Consider the following 16,762-nt stretch of genomic DNA (forward strand, 5'->3'; position numbering starts at 1 on the left):
TGCACTGTACAGTGATAAAGCCTTGTACACATTGATGAGGAAAAATCAGCAATGCCTGATACCTTTTTAATGGGTGAGAAACCTTGTCTCAACAGGATGAGGTGGATGCACAGAGAGGGATGAGTCTTAAGGGGGTCAGGAAGAGTGCAGAGAAGGGAGTCTGGGGTGTCAAAATGGCTTGCGTTTAATGTGATAAGAGCTTAGACGGGTCCATTTAGAGTACATTAGCTAGTCTGCTGCCGAGTGTGGCGTTGTCTCACAGCAACGCGTTAAGAGAGAGTGGCAGTGATTTTCTAAGAGCTATAAAGAGAGCGGAAACATACACATGCATGTTCTGTAAACACTGTCGTATTTTCTTTTGGGGATGATTATCGACTCCCTTGCTGTGTAAAAGCGTAGCTTGTTTTTATAAGGAGATCCTACCAAGGACCTCACAATATAATATACAGTTGAAGTCAGAAGTTTACATAAACCTAAGCCAAACTCAGTTTGTTACATTTAATCTGACATTTAATCGTAGAAATCATTCCCTGTCTTAGATCAGTTAGGATCACTACTTTATTTTAAGAATGTGAAATGTCAGAATAATAGTAGAGAGAATGATTTATTTCAGCTTTTATTTCTTTCATCACATTCCCAGTGGGTCAGAAGTTTACATACACTTGGTTAGTATTTGGTAGCAGTGTTAATAAATTATCTTTAAATTGTTTAACTGGGGTCAAACATTTTGGGTAGCCTTCCAGAAGCTTCTCACAATAAGTTGCTGGAATTTTGGCCCATTCTTCCAGACAGAACTGGTGTAATTGAGCAAGGCTTTTAGGCCTTAATCAGATTGAGGTCAGGGCTTTGTGATGGTCACTCCAATACCTTGACTTTGTTGTCCTTGAGCCATTTTGCCACAACTTTGGAGGTATGACTGGGGTTATTGTCCATTTGATAGACCCATTAAGCTTTCACTTCCTGGCTGATGTCTTCAGATGTTGCTTCAATAATACACATCATTTTCCTTCCTCATGATGCCATCTATTTTGTGAAGTGCACCAGTCTCTCCTGCAGCAAAACACCCCCACAACATGATGCTACCACCCCCATGCTTAACGGTTGGAATGGTGTTCTTTGGCTTGCAAGCCTCACCCTTTTTCCTTCAAACATAACAACGGTCATTAGTTAAATTTTTGTTTCACTAGACCAGAGGACAAAAAAGTAAGATCTTTGTCCCAATGTGCACTTGCAAACTGTACTCTGTCTTTTTTATGGCAGTTTTGAAGCAGCGGTTTCTTCCTTGCTGATCAGCCTTTCAGGTTATGTCGATATAGGACGCGTTTTACTGTGGATATAGATACTTGTCTACCTATTTCTTCCAGCATCTTCAAAAGGTCCATTGCTGTTGTTCTGGGATTGATTTGCACTTTTTGCACCAAACTACTTAATCTCTAGGAGACATCCTGAGCAGTATAATGGCTGCGTGGTCCGTTGGTGTTTATACTTGTGTACTATTGCTTGTACAGATGAACGTGGTACCTTCAGGTGTTTGGAAATCACTCGCAAGGATGACCCAGATTTGTGGAGATCCACAATTTATTTTCTGAGGTCTTGGCTGATTTGTATTAATTTTCCAATGATGTCAAGCAAAGAGGCACTGAGTTTGAAAGTAGGCCTTAAAATACATCAACAGGTACACCTCCAATTGACTCCAATTAGCCTATCAGAAGCTAACTGGCTAAGTGCCAAAAGGCTTGAAATAATTTTCTAGAATTTTCCAAGCTGCTTAAAGGCACAGTTAACAGTCTATGCAAACTTTTGACCCACTGAAATTATGATATATTCAATTAAAAGTGAAACAATCTGTCAAAAAACAATTGTTGGAAAAATTACTTGTGTCATGCAACAAAGAAGATGTCCTAAATGATTTGCTAAAACTATAGTTTTCTAATATGAAATCTATTGCGGTTGGTAAAAAATGAGTTTTAATGACTTCAACCTAAGTGTATGTCAACTTCTGACTTCAACTGTTTATTGCTACATATCTTATGATTCAAAGCATTTTGATGCATAACAATATCAGAATTGGATCGAAATTGAAACCACAACAAATGCATGTCCGAAATAGTAGTTCTGCAGGATCAGTTTTAGAAGAAGCCTTTACTTTGGTCACACAATATACATACATTTTTGCATATATATACAGTGATTTTTTTTTTTTTTCCACATATCCAGCTAAGCTGGGGTCAGAGTGCAGGTCCCTGGAGCAGATAGGGTCAAAGGCCTTCCTTAAGGTCCCAACAGTGGTATATTGGAGGTGCTGGGGCTTGAACCCCCAACCTTCTGGTCAGTAACCCAGAGCCTCAACCGCTGAGCCACCACTGCCCCCCTTTTAATCTCTCTGGCACGGTTTTATTTTTTCCCCCAGTATGGTGGCTCTGAACATTCTTAAAAAAGAGTTTCCGCTTATTTTTACAAACTGCCTATTAATTAATTAAACTATAGGACATTATGTAAATGTACTCACCAAAAAGGAATGATTATGATGATTATGATCATGATATATTGATCTACGATTGTATCAGTATAGCCCTATTGGTTAGAGTTTCAAATTTCAAATTTAGAGAATTCTGTTTGATTCCGTGTTTAGTTTGCCAAGACTCACACGTGAACACACACGTGACATGTCACCTTTAAAACATGAATGGATCATCACAGGAAAGAAATGCTCAAGTCAGCCTTTGAGCTTAGTGGGAAAACTTGGCTTTAAGAGGCCGCAGGACAGAACTAGTCAACAAAGGAGTGTGAGAGTGAATGACAAGAGGAAAGAGAGGGGAGGATGTAAAAAAGAGAGATAATTACTACAGAGTTGGTTGCAGGGGCACACTTTTTTCACCATCTTCCCTGAAGCATGGAGAGAATGGTGGAATTGGGAGAGAATCAGTGTTACAGTAACTTCACATCCAACATAATGCATTATGGGAGTGCATCAGAACATGCTAGTCTAAAATCTGATCAATGTCGTGGCAGCTGCTACAGGGATAATGTATTTCCAAAAGCAGTAGAGGTGGGGCAGGTGGAGGGAGGTACTCGTGGTTGTGATTGCCACTGGACAAAGCCAGTGAGGGGTATATTTACAGTACACTGTGAGAACAAGTTATAAAATAGGCTTTTCTTTCTTTTGACAGCTTCTGAGGGAAGACATGATTGCAGGAAGACTGTGTAGAGGTGAGATGTGTGGAGAGGGTTGTGTTGAGGGATGTGTATTTTTTTTTATTTATCTGGATGTCACAAAAACAGAAACAAATTTTACCTCGTTTTGAAATTTTCAGTGATTTATCATGAACTTTGAGATTTTGTTGCCAAAGTAAAAAAAAAAAAAACATTGTAATTTAAATAAAATACACAATGCTAACTTTCTAAAGCTTGTATAAATAAAATTCCCAAACACAACAAATTTTAGGCAAACTATTTGCTGTTCTCCGAAACCGCTTTGTTTGCATGGTTATAAGGTGCTACTATTTACCAATTATAAAGAAAATATGGAAAATGCATACAGCAATCTCGACGTGAGGTCTTAAAAATGTTGTGCTCATGCACAAGACGCTGAAAAATACATAGTTCAGCAAAGACGTATATAGTTACATAGTAAAACAGCAAAGATAGATACAAAAACATGTTCAGTGTGAACAGCCCATTAGACATAGGCTGAGTTCAGTTTACTCCTTTCGTGAGATTAAGTCAAAGATGAAAGAAACAGTAAATTATGTCAAAAATCAACAGCTTATGAGCAAATGAGAATTTACTGAGTGGTAATACAAGCAAATGCAGTAAAAGACAAGCCGTATTTCAGTGCAGAAATCCAGGTGGGATGCACATATGTTGTGATTATATAATCATATTTTAATCCAATATGGATATTGTTCCTAAGAATTATTGACTTCAGCTAAGAACTAGATTTTCAATCTAGAAAATATGCTTTCTCCAATTTCTGCTGTTAAAATAGTAGCTGTATACTATAGTTATGGCTGCATGTTTAGAAAGTGTATAGGATACTGGGGTTCTGGATTTGAAGAAATACTTTTTAAAGAGGGAATTGAGGGAAATTAAGCAGAATAGGAAAATAGGAATATTTCAAATTCAAATGTTTGAGCTGTTTACTATGCACTATTCAAATACAATCCTATTTTAATACATTAATTAAATAATTAGCAGGCCTAGACAGAAACTGCAGGCCCCCCCACCCCCACCCAATCAAGAACCAATCATATGACAGTGTACTGTAGGAAAGAGACAAAAGAAAAAGCGTTACACACAAAGAGCCAAGCAGGGCGTACTCAGAAAACGCGTCCTTCTGCCACCTGGTTTGAAGGTCACTCTCTCCGACCCACAGCTGAACTTTACACAGCCTGTGGTACAAAAAGAGGGAAAAGAGAAGAGAAAGAGATGGAGAAAAGGAAGAGACAGAGAAAAAGAGAGAGATGGAGCAGAGAGAGGGAGAGAAAGGAAACGTACACATATGCACAGTGAGAATGGTAACAGAGGTCAATAAGCCATGAATACCTGACAGATAGAGAGAGTGGAGGAGGTGAAGGGAGGGAGGAGTGGCTCTGGGTGGGTGAGCGTTGAGCTGACAGAAGAGGAGGGGAGGAAATGTACCCCCTAAAAGAACATGCATCAGCCCTGTAGCTTCATCCAAATCAAAGCATGGGCAAAGCAAAGATTCCTATACTCAAATGCAGAGCATTGAATAGGACTAATATATGAACTGCCACAAAGTTCATAATGGGGAACACTTTAACATTTTTAATGACTGCTTGACCAAAGTTCAAAGATGTAATTTCTCTCAAAATAACAATGTCATAAACTAGAGCATTAAAAATTGACAAAGTTAATTTCACTTAGGGGTGGACAATTGGATTGAGTGAATTACTTCAGAAATTATTAAAATATACTGGGAGTAAACACACATTTTATGTAGTTTTCATTGCTACTATATATCCAAAAAGTGATTCAAAAATTGTGCACAGAAATGCACAATTGGTCCAATACTGCGCTCATGTACTTGTACTCGTAATAAAGCTCTGATACAAAAAAACAATACCATCTGACATAAGAACATCTTTGCAAAAACACACTGTCCTCCAATCTTCAGTCTCACAGTATTGTATTTGAAAACTGTAACATAAAAACAATAAAAAAAAGATTTCGATTTCGAAAAGTACCTTTTTTTATACCAATTTTTTGTACCAATTTTAATACCATAAAAATGGTATCAGGACATCCCTTACCCATCCCTAATATCACTTTGTAAAAAAAGAAAGAAAAAGAAACACACTGTAGATTACTACATTTTATTCAGCAAACATTCAGGGTCAAGCGGAAGTCTGTGGTGTTTTAGGGTTGTTTCCGTTTATTTTTACCTTGCGAGGTGACACACAAACTGGGCGCAGAGAGCGTGGCGTCACTGGTGTAAGCGGAGCAGATGTTCTCATTAGAGGGTTTGAAGGACTGAAGCAGAGGGCTACTCCCTCCATCTATCATCCCCCCAGGGGCCAGGAACCCCTGCTGGGATAGGTACACGGAGGGAGCGCTCTGCGCTGATAAAGTGCTGGCTGCTGTAACACCACCCACAAAAACACACAAACACACACAGAGAAGCGCTTATCAGAGCCAAGACAGTGGATGCACAGACAGATCTAAAGTTTTTTTTCAAAGCACTGTTTACTTTCTATTTCCCATGATGCCAAGCACAAGACAAGGTAGAGCAAGTGAATACCTGGCTGTATGGGACTCTTGCTGCTCTGGGAACTGCCACGGCTGGATTTGCTGCTTTTACTCTTGGTGGGACGTCGTCTGCGACCAGCTGAGTTCACTACAGGCGGGTTGACCATAGCGGGAGGAACTTTGCCTAAGCGGGTGAAAAGGGCATCGATCTCTGCCTTTTGTCGGCTGTACAAGGCCTGACTCTCCATCATGTGCCTGGCAGAGCAATTCCATAATGATTTCATAGTACACAAAAACAACATGAACAAGCTACTAGCAATGTGAATGAGCACAATATTATATGTACCTGTAGATCTATATTCAGGAAAACAACTCATTATAGACTATGAGGTCTATAACGACTGTTGAATTGAATTCCTATATACTGTAACTTAAGGTGTAGTGACAAAAAATATTTTTATATTAAAACGGATAGATGCCTTGTTCCTAAATATACATATTGTATTTTTACTTTAATAAGCAACCACACATCAATACACTAAGAATATCTTAACATTATCTGGGATTATGTAACTACAAGTGTACTAATCTGTCAGTGAAAAGCAGAGGTACAAAGTGAAAGAGAAACATACTTTTCTCTCAGCTTTCCAACTTCTCTTTTGAAGTCTTCGTCTTCAAATTCAGAGTCATTGTCGCTGCTTAAGTAGGAGCTGACAGAGTTCTTGAGGCTAACAGGACTCTGGGCTGGACCATTTCCCATGGCTGGATGGGCCTGAGGTACTGGCTGGGGTTCTGAGGGTTGCTGGCTAGCAGGAGGAGCCTCGTCCTGGGCGCTACTCACTGAGAAACGCCCCACCTTGGTGTCCGTCTTGGTGGTGACCTGGAAACGGCCGATGGTGGTGGGCTGGGGGGAGACGGCCGTCTGTCTGGGGAAAGCGGTAAGGCCGTCAACCACATCTGCTGTTGTGTGTCTGAGTGGAGAGGAGGTTCTGTGCAATGTGTTTTCAGGGCTGGAAAGAGTGGTTGAGGATGATGAGGAGGTGGTGCAGGAAGATGATGTGGAAGATGAGTTGTGGGAGCTGGGGGGATCCTGCTGGGCACACTCATCAGAAGCTACTGACACCTGAAAAGGAGAAAGACCAAAAGTCAGAGCACCACCATACACACCAAATACAATAAAGTTCCAGTCGCAAATGAGTGAGCAATCCTATTTCAAATCAATCAAGGTACCTGGAATCGTCCAAGTTTGTAACCTCCAACTGCAGGTGCAGGCTCTCCATCTAGAGAAAACGGAACTGAAACAGCAAAGAATGAGACTCAATTGAATTCCATAAATGTATGCCCGCTGTTTGTTTTTTTTTGTTTCAGATTTGTAGTTCTGTATTTGGGTAGTCAACTTTTGGTGCTGTAAATGTCACCATTTCTTTTAAAATTACCATAATTTGTAATCCCCATTCTGCAGTTCATTTAAATAGTCCTGCAGTGTGACTGATGAGTCAAAAGTCAAATAATCCATGAAGTCTCTCATATAATGCATCATGCATAATCAGCATAAGCATAACATTTTTTTTTTTAATTAAATACCATGCCACATTGCTGGACACTAAAATCACTGCTTGCAATTTTAAGTCAGCTACATCAAACAATTTACAACAACAATGTGACATTTCTAAGGTTTCATTTTTAAAGCTATAAAGCATTAAAATATTAGTACACACCTGGCTGTCCTCCAGGTGGCATACCGGTGAAAGAGGACTACAGGGGAGAAGACAGGGAGAATTACAAAACAGAAATATGTAGATGCAGCACAAAGCACAGTATAATTACCCTTTATGTCTCTGTATTTCATTTATTGTCAAAAGGCATTATCCTTCTTATGCAATGACATTATCTGATAGTTGAGTATCTGGAATCTTGAATATTAATGTTACGGAGAACAAAGCAAGCCAACATTTTAAACAATACTGGGCTGTTATAGACTTTCTCTGTTTCAACTGGTGGGATTTTAGAAGGTCTATAAGACACCCCATGCAGTGTCATAAATAACTAATCCTCTGGTTCATTTTTGGATGGGATTTGAGAGACAAATTTCTTTCATTTGTCGAGTGTGTATGGAAAATTCCAGTGGCAAAGTTTGCAATTTGTAACTGCACTAAATCAAAGCAGACAGATCCGGCACTTAATCGGCAAGAGCAAGTGTTTCTCAGCCAGTCCTGTTGGTGTGCGTGTACCTGGTGTGTGACACTGTTGATTAGGACGGTCTCTGGACTCAGTGCCCTTCTCAGTTGGGCATCCAAATCTTCCAGTGGCTGCTGAGACTGAATAATCCATTTTTAACCAATTAGTCAAGTACACTTAGGTCCAATAAAACACACACACACACACACACACACACACACACACACACACACACACACACACACACACACACACACACACACACACACACACACACACACACAACAGGGGAACAGTCTATCTAATTAACTTCTGCATGAGATGGTCTCTTACAGGAACTAAAGAGTCAAATGACCACTGCCTGGAAGGACCAAATGCTTTTAATCCAAGCTAAGTCTTTCTTTCTTTTTCCACTCTATATTTGTGAGATGGAGGGTAAATCTTTTAACTGGTCCTTGCTTAAATATTTTGTATGGCTTGGCTCGGGGCTGAGCACTATCACGGTAGTTTTTCTTTTAAAAAGTGTTAGATGAATAATATCACATAAAATCTACAGGATTATGGAAATCTCTTATATTTAGCACAGACAGACCTTAAGCAGATATGAAGGATTTTCTCTGAATGTGATAATATCTGAATGTGATAATATGTGAATGTGCTAATATGTGAAGATAAGACTCAGCTTAGACTAAGGAAAATTATGTAATGTCTAAATAAACTGACTGAGATTAGTATGGAAATGCATCAGCATCCAGAACATACAGAAATATAACAATCATAAATCACTAATGAATAATCTTCCCTTTGAAAAGGTCATAAAAATACTAAGAATGTAAGTGATTTCAGTCATTTTGTTTACTTCTGCTAGTCTAAGCCATTGAATTAAGCCAGATTCATCATTAAGCCATGATTTTACTGCCTGAGCCATTTTTGTTATCCAAGCGCAAAACTGTCAGTCTTTGATCACTTAGTGTGCCGTGTTCACCGACGGTAGAGTTTTATGGCCTTAGGGGTGAATCTTAGCCTACGACAAGATTTGGGAAGTGCCTGAAATTTTGTGTTGCAGTCGTGCAGTGTGCCGTTGGCCAGATGAGATATAACACCCAGTCAATGCTGTCAATCGGGGCGATAGGGACCATTTCTGCTACAATGCTTATCAAATCATCTTTTACGCAAGACATCAATTCGATCACATAGTAACAGTCTGAAAATCTACAACCATAAAGGACCACAAAAAAGTTTTAGACCACCTAATTTCCTTTTAACCACATACCTTCCAAAACCGGATGGCAAACTAGTGAGCATTCTCAATTTGGTTAAAGAGAGACTCTTTTGCAGTGGTATTAAATTTTTTTGAGATTACAGCACCTTTAACAAAGCACTAGTCTGAGGTTTTATTAGAGCCCAAATAAAATGGAAACACAAAACAAAATTTTAAAGGTGCACTCAGCAATTTTTGACACATTAAAAATAGTTTTCTCCTAAAGAAACGAATTGTAATTTTGAAACGTATGAATAAAATCATGACCACTCATGTGAGATGAAGACTTTAGTCATATCTGTTTTATTCTGGGGCAGGGGTGCACTCATGGGAGGTGCCAATTTAGAATCACATGACCAGCTGACTACTACTCGCTTAATCTCAGTAACCGTCTTTTTATTAGACACTTTCACTATTGGATTAAATTAATCATGGCAATTTCTACAATGGCATCTGTAACTGAAAAATACTGATTTGGAATGATGCTGTATCCACACCACTAGGTGTCACTGTAAGTCCAAGATGACACAAGCAAAACGTGACTGATTGAAAATACTTAATGTGTGATCGTTGTTCTATAAAAATATAATTTTCCCTGTCCTCCACTTCTCTATGGCAGAGAAAATAAGAGTGCATAGCAAGTCAGAGTTAATGAGTGTCACAGTTCATGCTCTTAACTGACCTCAAAGGAAAGCAACGCCACGCAGCCATTTGATTCTGATCAGATTAAAAACTGTTACTCATGCTCTGCGTGTTTTACAGGAATGGAACAATATAAAAAAACCAAGCAGAAGAAAAGGGCACCTGAGTTAAACAAGGTCCTGGGAAGGGTGGTAGGTGCTCTGTGGGCGGCGTGCCAGCCTGATCTGGGCCGACAGGCAACACCTAATGAATGAAGACGGAAGAGAAACTAAAGCATTATAAAAAGTGCTGGCAGAGGAGCCACTGAAACACCCCAAGCTACATGCAGCAGTTAAGTTACTTTAAGATATTAGAGTTATTGAACTCAATAGCCATGCATAAAATGTGCTTTAAATAGAACAGACTGTACTATTATGTGGTTTTGTTAGTAGTTTGAGAGAGTGAGGTATTGTGTGAGATTAAAGACAAGAAACATTTTTACCCTGGTAACTCTTGATTTCAAATAAGATTACTACAGCTACATATACCTTTCTGATCAATAGTTGATGTAAGAGCAGGGTCTAAAATGTATTTGTTCACACCCCAGCAAATAGTGGGCGAATTGAGAAAATGCACCAGCCAGGAATATTTATTAGTGGCCATTACTACTATATATAAAATAAATTTGAGAGCTGCATAATGCAAAAAATTTTGGTCTGTTCCTCAAACAATGCTGTCATATGGCTTCAAAAGACTTAGATCTAGTGTATGAGCCATATGGACTACATTAAAGGTGCAATATGTAAAAAAAATGTTTTGCCAATGTGTGAACGGCTTGTAATGCAACTTGTAAAATTAGCCCTTCCCGGACTTCCTATGTTGCCTATTAAAGCCTGTAGACTGATTTTCATGCAAAGGGAACGGGTCGCTTTTGCGGGAAAATCCACAGGATGTGACGTTCATACGTGCTCCCGAGAGCCTTCCCTCAGTGCTTCTCTTCCGCTATTCAACAGAGACAACAGACAGTCTGCAACACTAGGTAACGCCATCTTAGAGATGGAATCCAGCAAACAGCTGGCTCCCAGCACAACACCGACTCCTACACAAACTCCAATAAAGCCAAAAAATCTAAATGTATCTACTGAATCCCGTCTGGCTAAGCGGGAACTTGATCGTGGTCGAGCTAAAACTAGAGTCAATATCGGAAGGGCACTTGATTCCTGGAGGGACCTTCGTTTCGTAATTTAAACAATCTTCTCTTTTTGCTAAAAGTCAGGTTAATGTCAATGTTAATCTGTCATTATTCAGCAAGGTAAACTACAATAACACACGAAATGAATGCTAGACAATGTTTAAGATAATGCAAAAATGTCCATTCGTTAGTGTAACGTAACTCGGTTATACAGAAAATATATACATTCTATTATTATATAACAATAGTGCATCGATATATCAAAATGACAGTTGTGATGGAATCACATCAATACTGAATTTTGTCAACATATTTATAATGTAAAGTCTATTTAATAAACAGCTACTGTCATCATCTACCAAATTTAGCTATCAGCTATTGATAAAGCTGGCTTCCTAGCTAACGCCGACATAGGCTATCATATAAATGGAGTCAATGTATCATGCAAAGAAAAGCGACTACTTCAAACTGCAGTCTCGTATAGTCAGACCTATATCCACACTTTGTTTTGGCCAGTTCCAGCACTGGAGAGTCAAATATAATATACGGTCTCAAAGTTTGTAGTAAAACAATCATAATTGTAATTTTAATTATCCTGCCTCATCTGTCAGCATGATGCCGGTGAATCACGTTCAGTCAGTTTTGGTTGATGCTCGCTCGTGTCTCCATGGAGTGTGTGAGTGCGATCGATAGCAAAAGGCAGTGGGCTGCAGTTCACTTAACGGCCACAGGTGTCATTAATAACATGGGTTTCTGAATCTTACATACTGCACCTTTAATTAATGATTTAATGTTGCCTTGAATGGAAAAATGAAGTGTCCTTTTGTGATCCATGGAGAAAATAACAGCATATAAGTTCAGAAGGACATGAACGTGAGTAAATGATAGAATTTAAATTTTTTGTGAAGTATTCATTTAATGTTGGACCCTGTGTAAGAGTATCAAGTTATCTTGGCTCTTCCGTCACTCACCGGTAATCTTGATAAAGGAGCTTTGGATGGGGTTGTCTGACCGTAGCCCACAGGGGTGGACGGATTACCCATGGTAGTCATCGGGGAGCCTGTGGGCTGGCCAGAGGAGTTCAAGGGTAAACTAGATGGAGGGAGAGGGGTGCCACAAGGGGTGGCACAGTTAGTTGGCGAGGAGGTCCCAGGGACACCTGGGGTAGTCATGGTGTCTGTGGCATCTGTTTGGGAGGAGGGACCAGAGCCTAGGTCCATAAAGAGAGAGCGCAGCTTCTTATCCAGAGCTAGGATGTCATCTACGCATTTTCCCTGCGGGTCGTTTTCGCATTCCACACAATGCGCGTTGCTCTGGTTGGGCACAGTGGCAGTCTGAGGTTGGCTGTGCACGGGCGTGGGCTGCACAACTGGTATGTTGGTGGTGACCGGTTGGAGGGTGGGCACTTGAGGCAGGGCAACTGTCACGGGAATAACCGTAGTGGCCATGGTGGATGGTGCAAGTTGTGGCGTCTGAATTACTGTGGTAGGGATCGCTGCCGCCGTGAGCTGAGCTGTGGTGGAGGAAGCGGGCGGCTGTTCACCACTGCCTCCGGAAACAGAGCCCACAATATTCAAAGGAGCCACAGGGTGGGCAGTGGGTACAGCTGTGCTAATGGGCTCAGGCATAGGGACTGATGTCTGGAGGAATGGTATAGAGGAGGGGATGGTGTTAGAAACAACTGGCACAGGCAGAGAGGAGGGGGAGGAAATAACACTGATGACAGAAGATACAACCTGACTTGGAGGTAAAGGAATCTGAGTGCCTGGCTGTGAATGGGTCGCAGGGGACGCCACAGCAGAGGTAGGCAACTGCTGAAGGGTAAGAGAAGATGACACTTGTGGGTTGACTGAAACGGAAGGTAAAGATGGTGAAGAAATTACTTCAGAAGACACTGATGCTAGTGGGGGTGAGGCCACTGGGGCTGCACTGGTGGGCAAGGGTGTTGCAGCAGGTACTAGTGGAGGCATAGTGTTATGAAGCATTGGTGGCGCAGTGCTGGGACCAGGTTCAAATCGGCCTTGACGCATCTCGGAGAATGCCTGCTGTAGACTGACTGCAGACGCAGACACAGAGAGCCCCAAAGCAGGTGGTGCGACTGAAGCAGCTGAGAAAGAGAAAAGAAATTCAGCCAGACAAAAATGAGTATGATGTTCTTTTGAATGGATATAAAGACTCCTAAAATTACCCTATATGACACCAGAATATAGTGAGCCAGTGTTTTTTTTCCCACTATAAACTTTTAGGTGCTGTAGCAGGTATTTTTTTTTTAAATACCATCCATGACATGTCCCTACTACCTAACAGATAGCACTAAAATAGGTTTCTTCACCTTACCAGCCTCTGTGACCTATCTTTGATCTGTAAATTGCCAAAAAGAGTCAAGGGGCTGTCCTGTTCTTTTTTTAACCCATCAGAAAACTATCCAGTAAGAAATGCTATCTGCAAGGAAATAATTTAGCATGTTTACGAATTATGTTCTTCAAGGGTGGGTTTTTGGAAAGAGGGTGTGTGGTTGAAATTATCAAAATGGCTTATTTTCTCATGATTACTGACAAGATTACTAAACTTTATTTTTTACTCACAGGAAGAAGGCTCTTCTCGAAGGGGAACTGCTGGTTGGGGCGAACTGAAGAACTGATCCTTCAGTCTGGACTCGGGAACTGGACTCACGATAAATCTGCGGCCTGCTGAGTGGACCACCTGGGCAGCTGAACTAGGTGGGATACCTGGGTAAAACAAGTGTAGAAGAGAAGAACTAAGTCCTGCTACATTATTAGCACAGGGTGTTCATTTATTTTTTACAAGCTAAGATCATAACCGCTACCTTGCTCAAGAGGTGCAGATATGGTAGGTATATATTGCTCTTGATTGGTGACCATCTGCAAGTAAGCAATCACTGGTTAGGACACTATTAACAAACTGATGCTAATCTCAAAGGGCTCAGTTACATAAATACAACAATTCTCTGCAATATCAATGTTTAAAGACAAAAACCTTTGGCTAACAAGGTTGCAAAAAACACAAACCTCATAAAGTGAATGTAAAATAGCAAACGCATTACAGCACATTCACTATTAACTTAGTTTTACATATTAAAGCTTTTGAAGGTTAAGCACCCAAATTGGAAAGTGCCATAGTCTACGGTGCAAATATATATTTTTGTGCCATCTACAAATGGCAAATTTGTAACTGCTAGTCATGGAAATGTTTTGAGTAAAACTAGACGTTAAGATGCTGTTGAAAATGGCGTACCTGGCTGCGCTCTCTTTCCACACCTTTCTCATCTGCTGTTTCTATAACCTCTCGGATCTGTTCAATGAAGGACTCGCGCTCACTCTCTAGAATGAATTCACTCTGAACCTAAGACACCAGATAAAGAAAATTATGTCTTGAAATGTATTGTGAAAACAGAAATGCTATTTCATTTAATCTTAGCATTTTTTGTCTTTATGGACAAACAACAGATCAAGATAAAAACAAGTTAATTGAGCATAACAGTATTAAAAACCTGTGGGTTGTGTTTCAAGTTACCATTATCTGTGCAATTTCCTCTGGGTTATCACCATCAAGATCAAATTTGAAAGTCACCATTTTCCTGTTGTGCGTTTCTAACTGACATTCCGCAACTCTATCGCCCATGCTGGAGATCTAAAACAATGAGAGATGACAAACAACACGAGATGGTTTGTTTTGTATTCATTTCCTTATATCATCAAAAATCACAAAGAATAAACAAAAGAAAGTGTGCTGGACATACATTTAGAACGTTGAGCTTGGCTTTAGAGGTCTTTTCATGGCGTGAATGGCTGCGCACTGATCTTCGCTGATGCCGTTTGGCAGAACGGCCCTCATGCCTGCCACCCGTTACGCCCTCATTGCCATCACTGAGCCCAGACGCCACATCAGAGAGACAGCTGAGGAAGAAATACACACACGAAGATCACACAAGTCAAGTCAAGTGCACAAACACTTAAGTGTAAGGGTTCAATACAGCACTTCACCTTTTTGAATCCATTGCACTGTGACTGACAATTTCTATCAGATTTGGTATAATTCTCATTTACTGATAAACTGTAACGTGAATCTGAATGGTGACTCATACCTCTCCAGTGCCGGAGTTTGAAGTTGTGACAGCTCTGTTGTCAAAGTATGAGAGATGGTGTGAGATGTCTGAAACAGCAAGCAATAAAAAGACAGCAATTATAGTAGAAAGGGATAGAAACAATTAAGACAAAACGTAACAGATCAAATCTTTGCATAGAAGTCCAAAGAAGATAGTTCCAAAATACAAAGACTCATCTAAACACTTGACAGGAGGAGAACATAGTGAAACTGCTGCAGGAAAAGACTGCGTGAGTCTGCGTTTTTAATAGAAATAAGTCTTAACATTTCAAAGCAAAGAAAAGAAAGGACTCCATGTAAAGACAGGTAAGCAGCTACGCTTCTCAGACAGATCAACAGACAGGGAATAAAAAGAGCATGAAATTATTACAAGAGAGAACAAAAGCCCAATAAAGCAACAAAAAGTGTCTAGACTAATACGTTTGGGACTGATTCGGCCGTTTTAGGTCCATTACAAGTACCTTGACTGGCACGTCTGCAGGCAAACATGGCTGTTTGGTAGGGGTGGGCATTGTGGCCACAAGGATGGTTGGCACAGGTGTCACTAGAGGCTGAACCAACTGAGGTTGCAGTGACGTGGCAGGTGGCGGCAACGATGGGGACGTGGGTGGCATAGATACACGCGCCGAGCACATCAGCACTTCAGGAGGCTGCACCAGTGTTACCGGGAGTGAAAGCGTCACTGTCACAGGTGGCACACCAGGAGTCGTATTGCAAAGCTAAGGGAGGTAGGAGAGGGGCATTTGGGTCAGATTGATGGTTGGGCAAGATGAAGGACGAGTTGGGAAATATGTTTGTGGGTATGTACAAGCACCAATCGATGGGGGCAATAAAGACTGCAAGGCCTGATTATGTGTGAGCCGAGCAATGTTTCGATAAACTGCATCAAAACAATCACAAGATCAGACCACATGAGCATGCCTCGGGGTAAACTGAGGATCACATCAACCATCAGCAAAACACATAAAAGACCTTTTCAAGAGCCAAACGATTATTAGATTAAGGAGGAGCATTTCTCAAAGTGCCAAGAAATAACTGTCACTTTCAAAAACAAATAAAAACTAAATCCAAATCCAACACCACATCAAACTGAGATAAACTATTCTTTCAAAAATGGGTCTGTGACTGAAGGCCAAGAATCAGCCCATGTGCACAGCTGAAAATCACAAGCAAACATGGACAGAGCATTTTTGTGTGGACAGTCACTTCATTGTAATGCACTACCTGCTATTGGAAAAACAGGTAATCTGCACTAAACATCAGGTACTAAACAAGGGGGACTCATTTCAATACCAGACAACTAATGTCCATGCAACATACATGTAGCATGCCACAAAACAGAGCACACAAGCAGAGGCACGTCAGAGAGAGATGACCATGGAATCTCAGATACAGAGTGTGTGAAAAAGCAAGAAAGAGAAAAAAGCCAAATAAAATATACTTCCACAGAAGTCATATTTCTTAGTCAACATGGAATGGCATTCACAAACCATTTTTGTTCCATGATGAGATGTATTTTTGAAAGAAAATGTCGGGTGGGACTTGATTTTATCCATTGGAAATTGATTTAATATGTAATTAGCAAGGTGTGGTCTTAATATATGGTTGAAAATTAGAAAAAGAGCTTGGTGATGTCAGCCAAATAGTTTAAGATATATTTAAAAATTTTTATATAA

The 16,762-nt window shown here is 40.4% G+C and overlaps 1 protein-coding gene across 1 annotated transcript in view; it reads right to left on the minus strand.

The window, feature by feature from the left end:
* Nucleotides 1-16,762, minus strand: part of LOC127638897 (serine/threonine-protein kinase WNK1-like) — an 87,010-nt gene that overhangs the window by 7,774 nt on the left and 62,474 nt on the right. Inside the window, exons 14-31 of the mRNA XM_052120630.1 lie at nucleotides 15,548-15,805; nucleotides 15,067-15,134; nucleotides 14,722-14,878; nucleotides 14,496-14,612; nucleotides 14,217-14,324; nucleotides 13,789-13,843; nucleotides 13,547-13,690; nucleotides 12,698-13,068; nucleotides 11,933-12,601; nucleotides 9,953-10,033; nucleotides 7,941-8,027; nucleotides 7,428-7,464; nucleotides 6,940-7,004; nucleotides 6,342-6,832; nucleotides 5,762-5,964; nucleotides 5,406-5,600; nucleotides 4,299-4,391; nucleotides 2,845-2,886 (exon numbers count right to left, since the gene is read on the minus strand). Coding sequence (XP_051976590.1) covers nucleotides 2,845-2,886; nucleotides 4,299-4,391; nucleotides 5,406-5,600; nucleotides 5,762-5,964; nucleotides 6,342-6,832; nucleotides 6,940-7,004; nucleotides 7,428-7,464; nucleotides 7,941-8,027; nucleotides 9,953-10,033; nucleotides 11,933-12,601; nucleotides 12,698-13,068; nucleotides 13,547-13,690; nucleotides 13,789-13,843; nucleotides 14,217-14,324; nucleotides 14,496-14,612; nucleotides 14,722-14,878; nucleotides 15,067-15,134; nucleotides 15,548-15,805 — 3,241 coding nt within the window. The remainder of the gene's footprint in view (nucleotides 1-2,844; nucleotides 2,887-4,298; nucleotides 4,392-5,405; nucleotides 5,601-5,761; nucleotides 5,965-6,341; nucleotides 6,833-6,939; nucleotides 7,005-7,427; nucleotides 7,465-7,940; nucleotides 8,028-9,952; nucleotides 10,034-11,932; nucleotides 12,602-12,697; nucleotides 13,069-13,546; nucleotides 13,691-13,788; nucleotides 13,844-14,216; nucleotides 14,325-14,495; nucleotides 14,613-14,721; nucleotides 14,879-15,066; nucleotides 15,135-15,547; nucleotides 15,806-16,762) is intronic.

Source organism: Xyrauchen texanus, chromosome 47 (genome assembly GCF_025860055.1).
Source record: "Xyrauchen texanus isolate HMW12.3.18 chromosome 47, RBS_HiC_50CHRs, whole genome shotgun sequence".
NCBI classification, from domain to species: Eukaryota; Metazoa; Chordata; class Actinopteri; order Cypriniformes; family Catostomidae; genus Xyrauchen; species Xyrauchen texanus.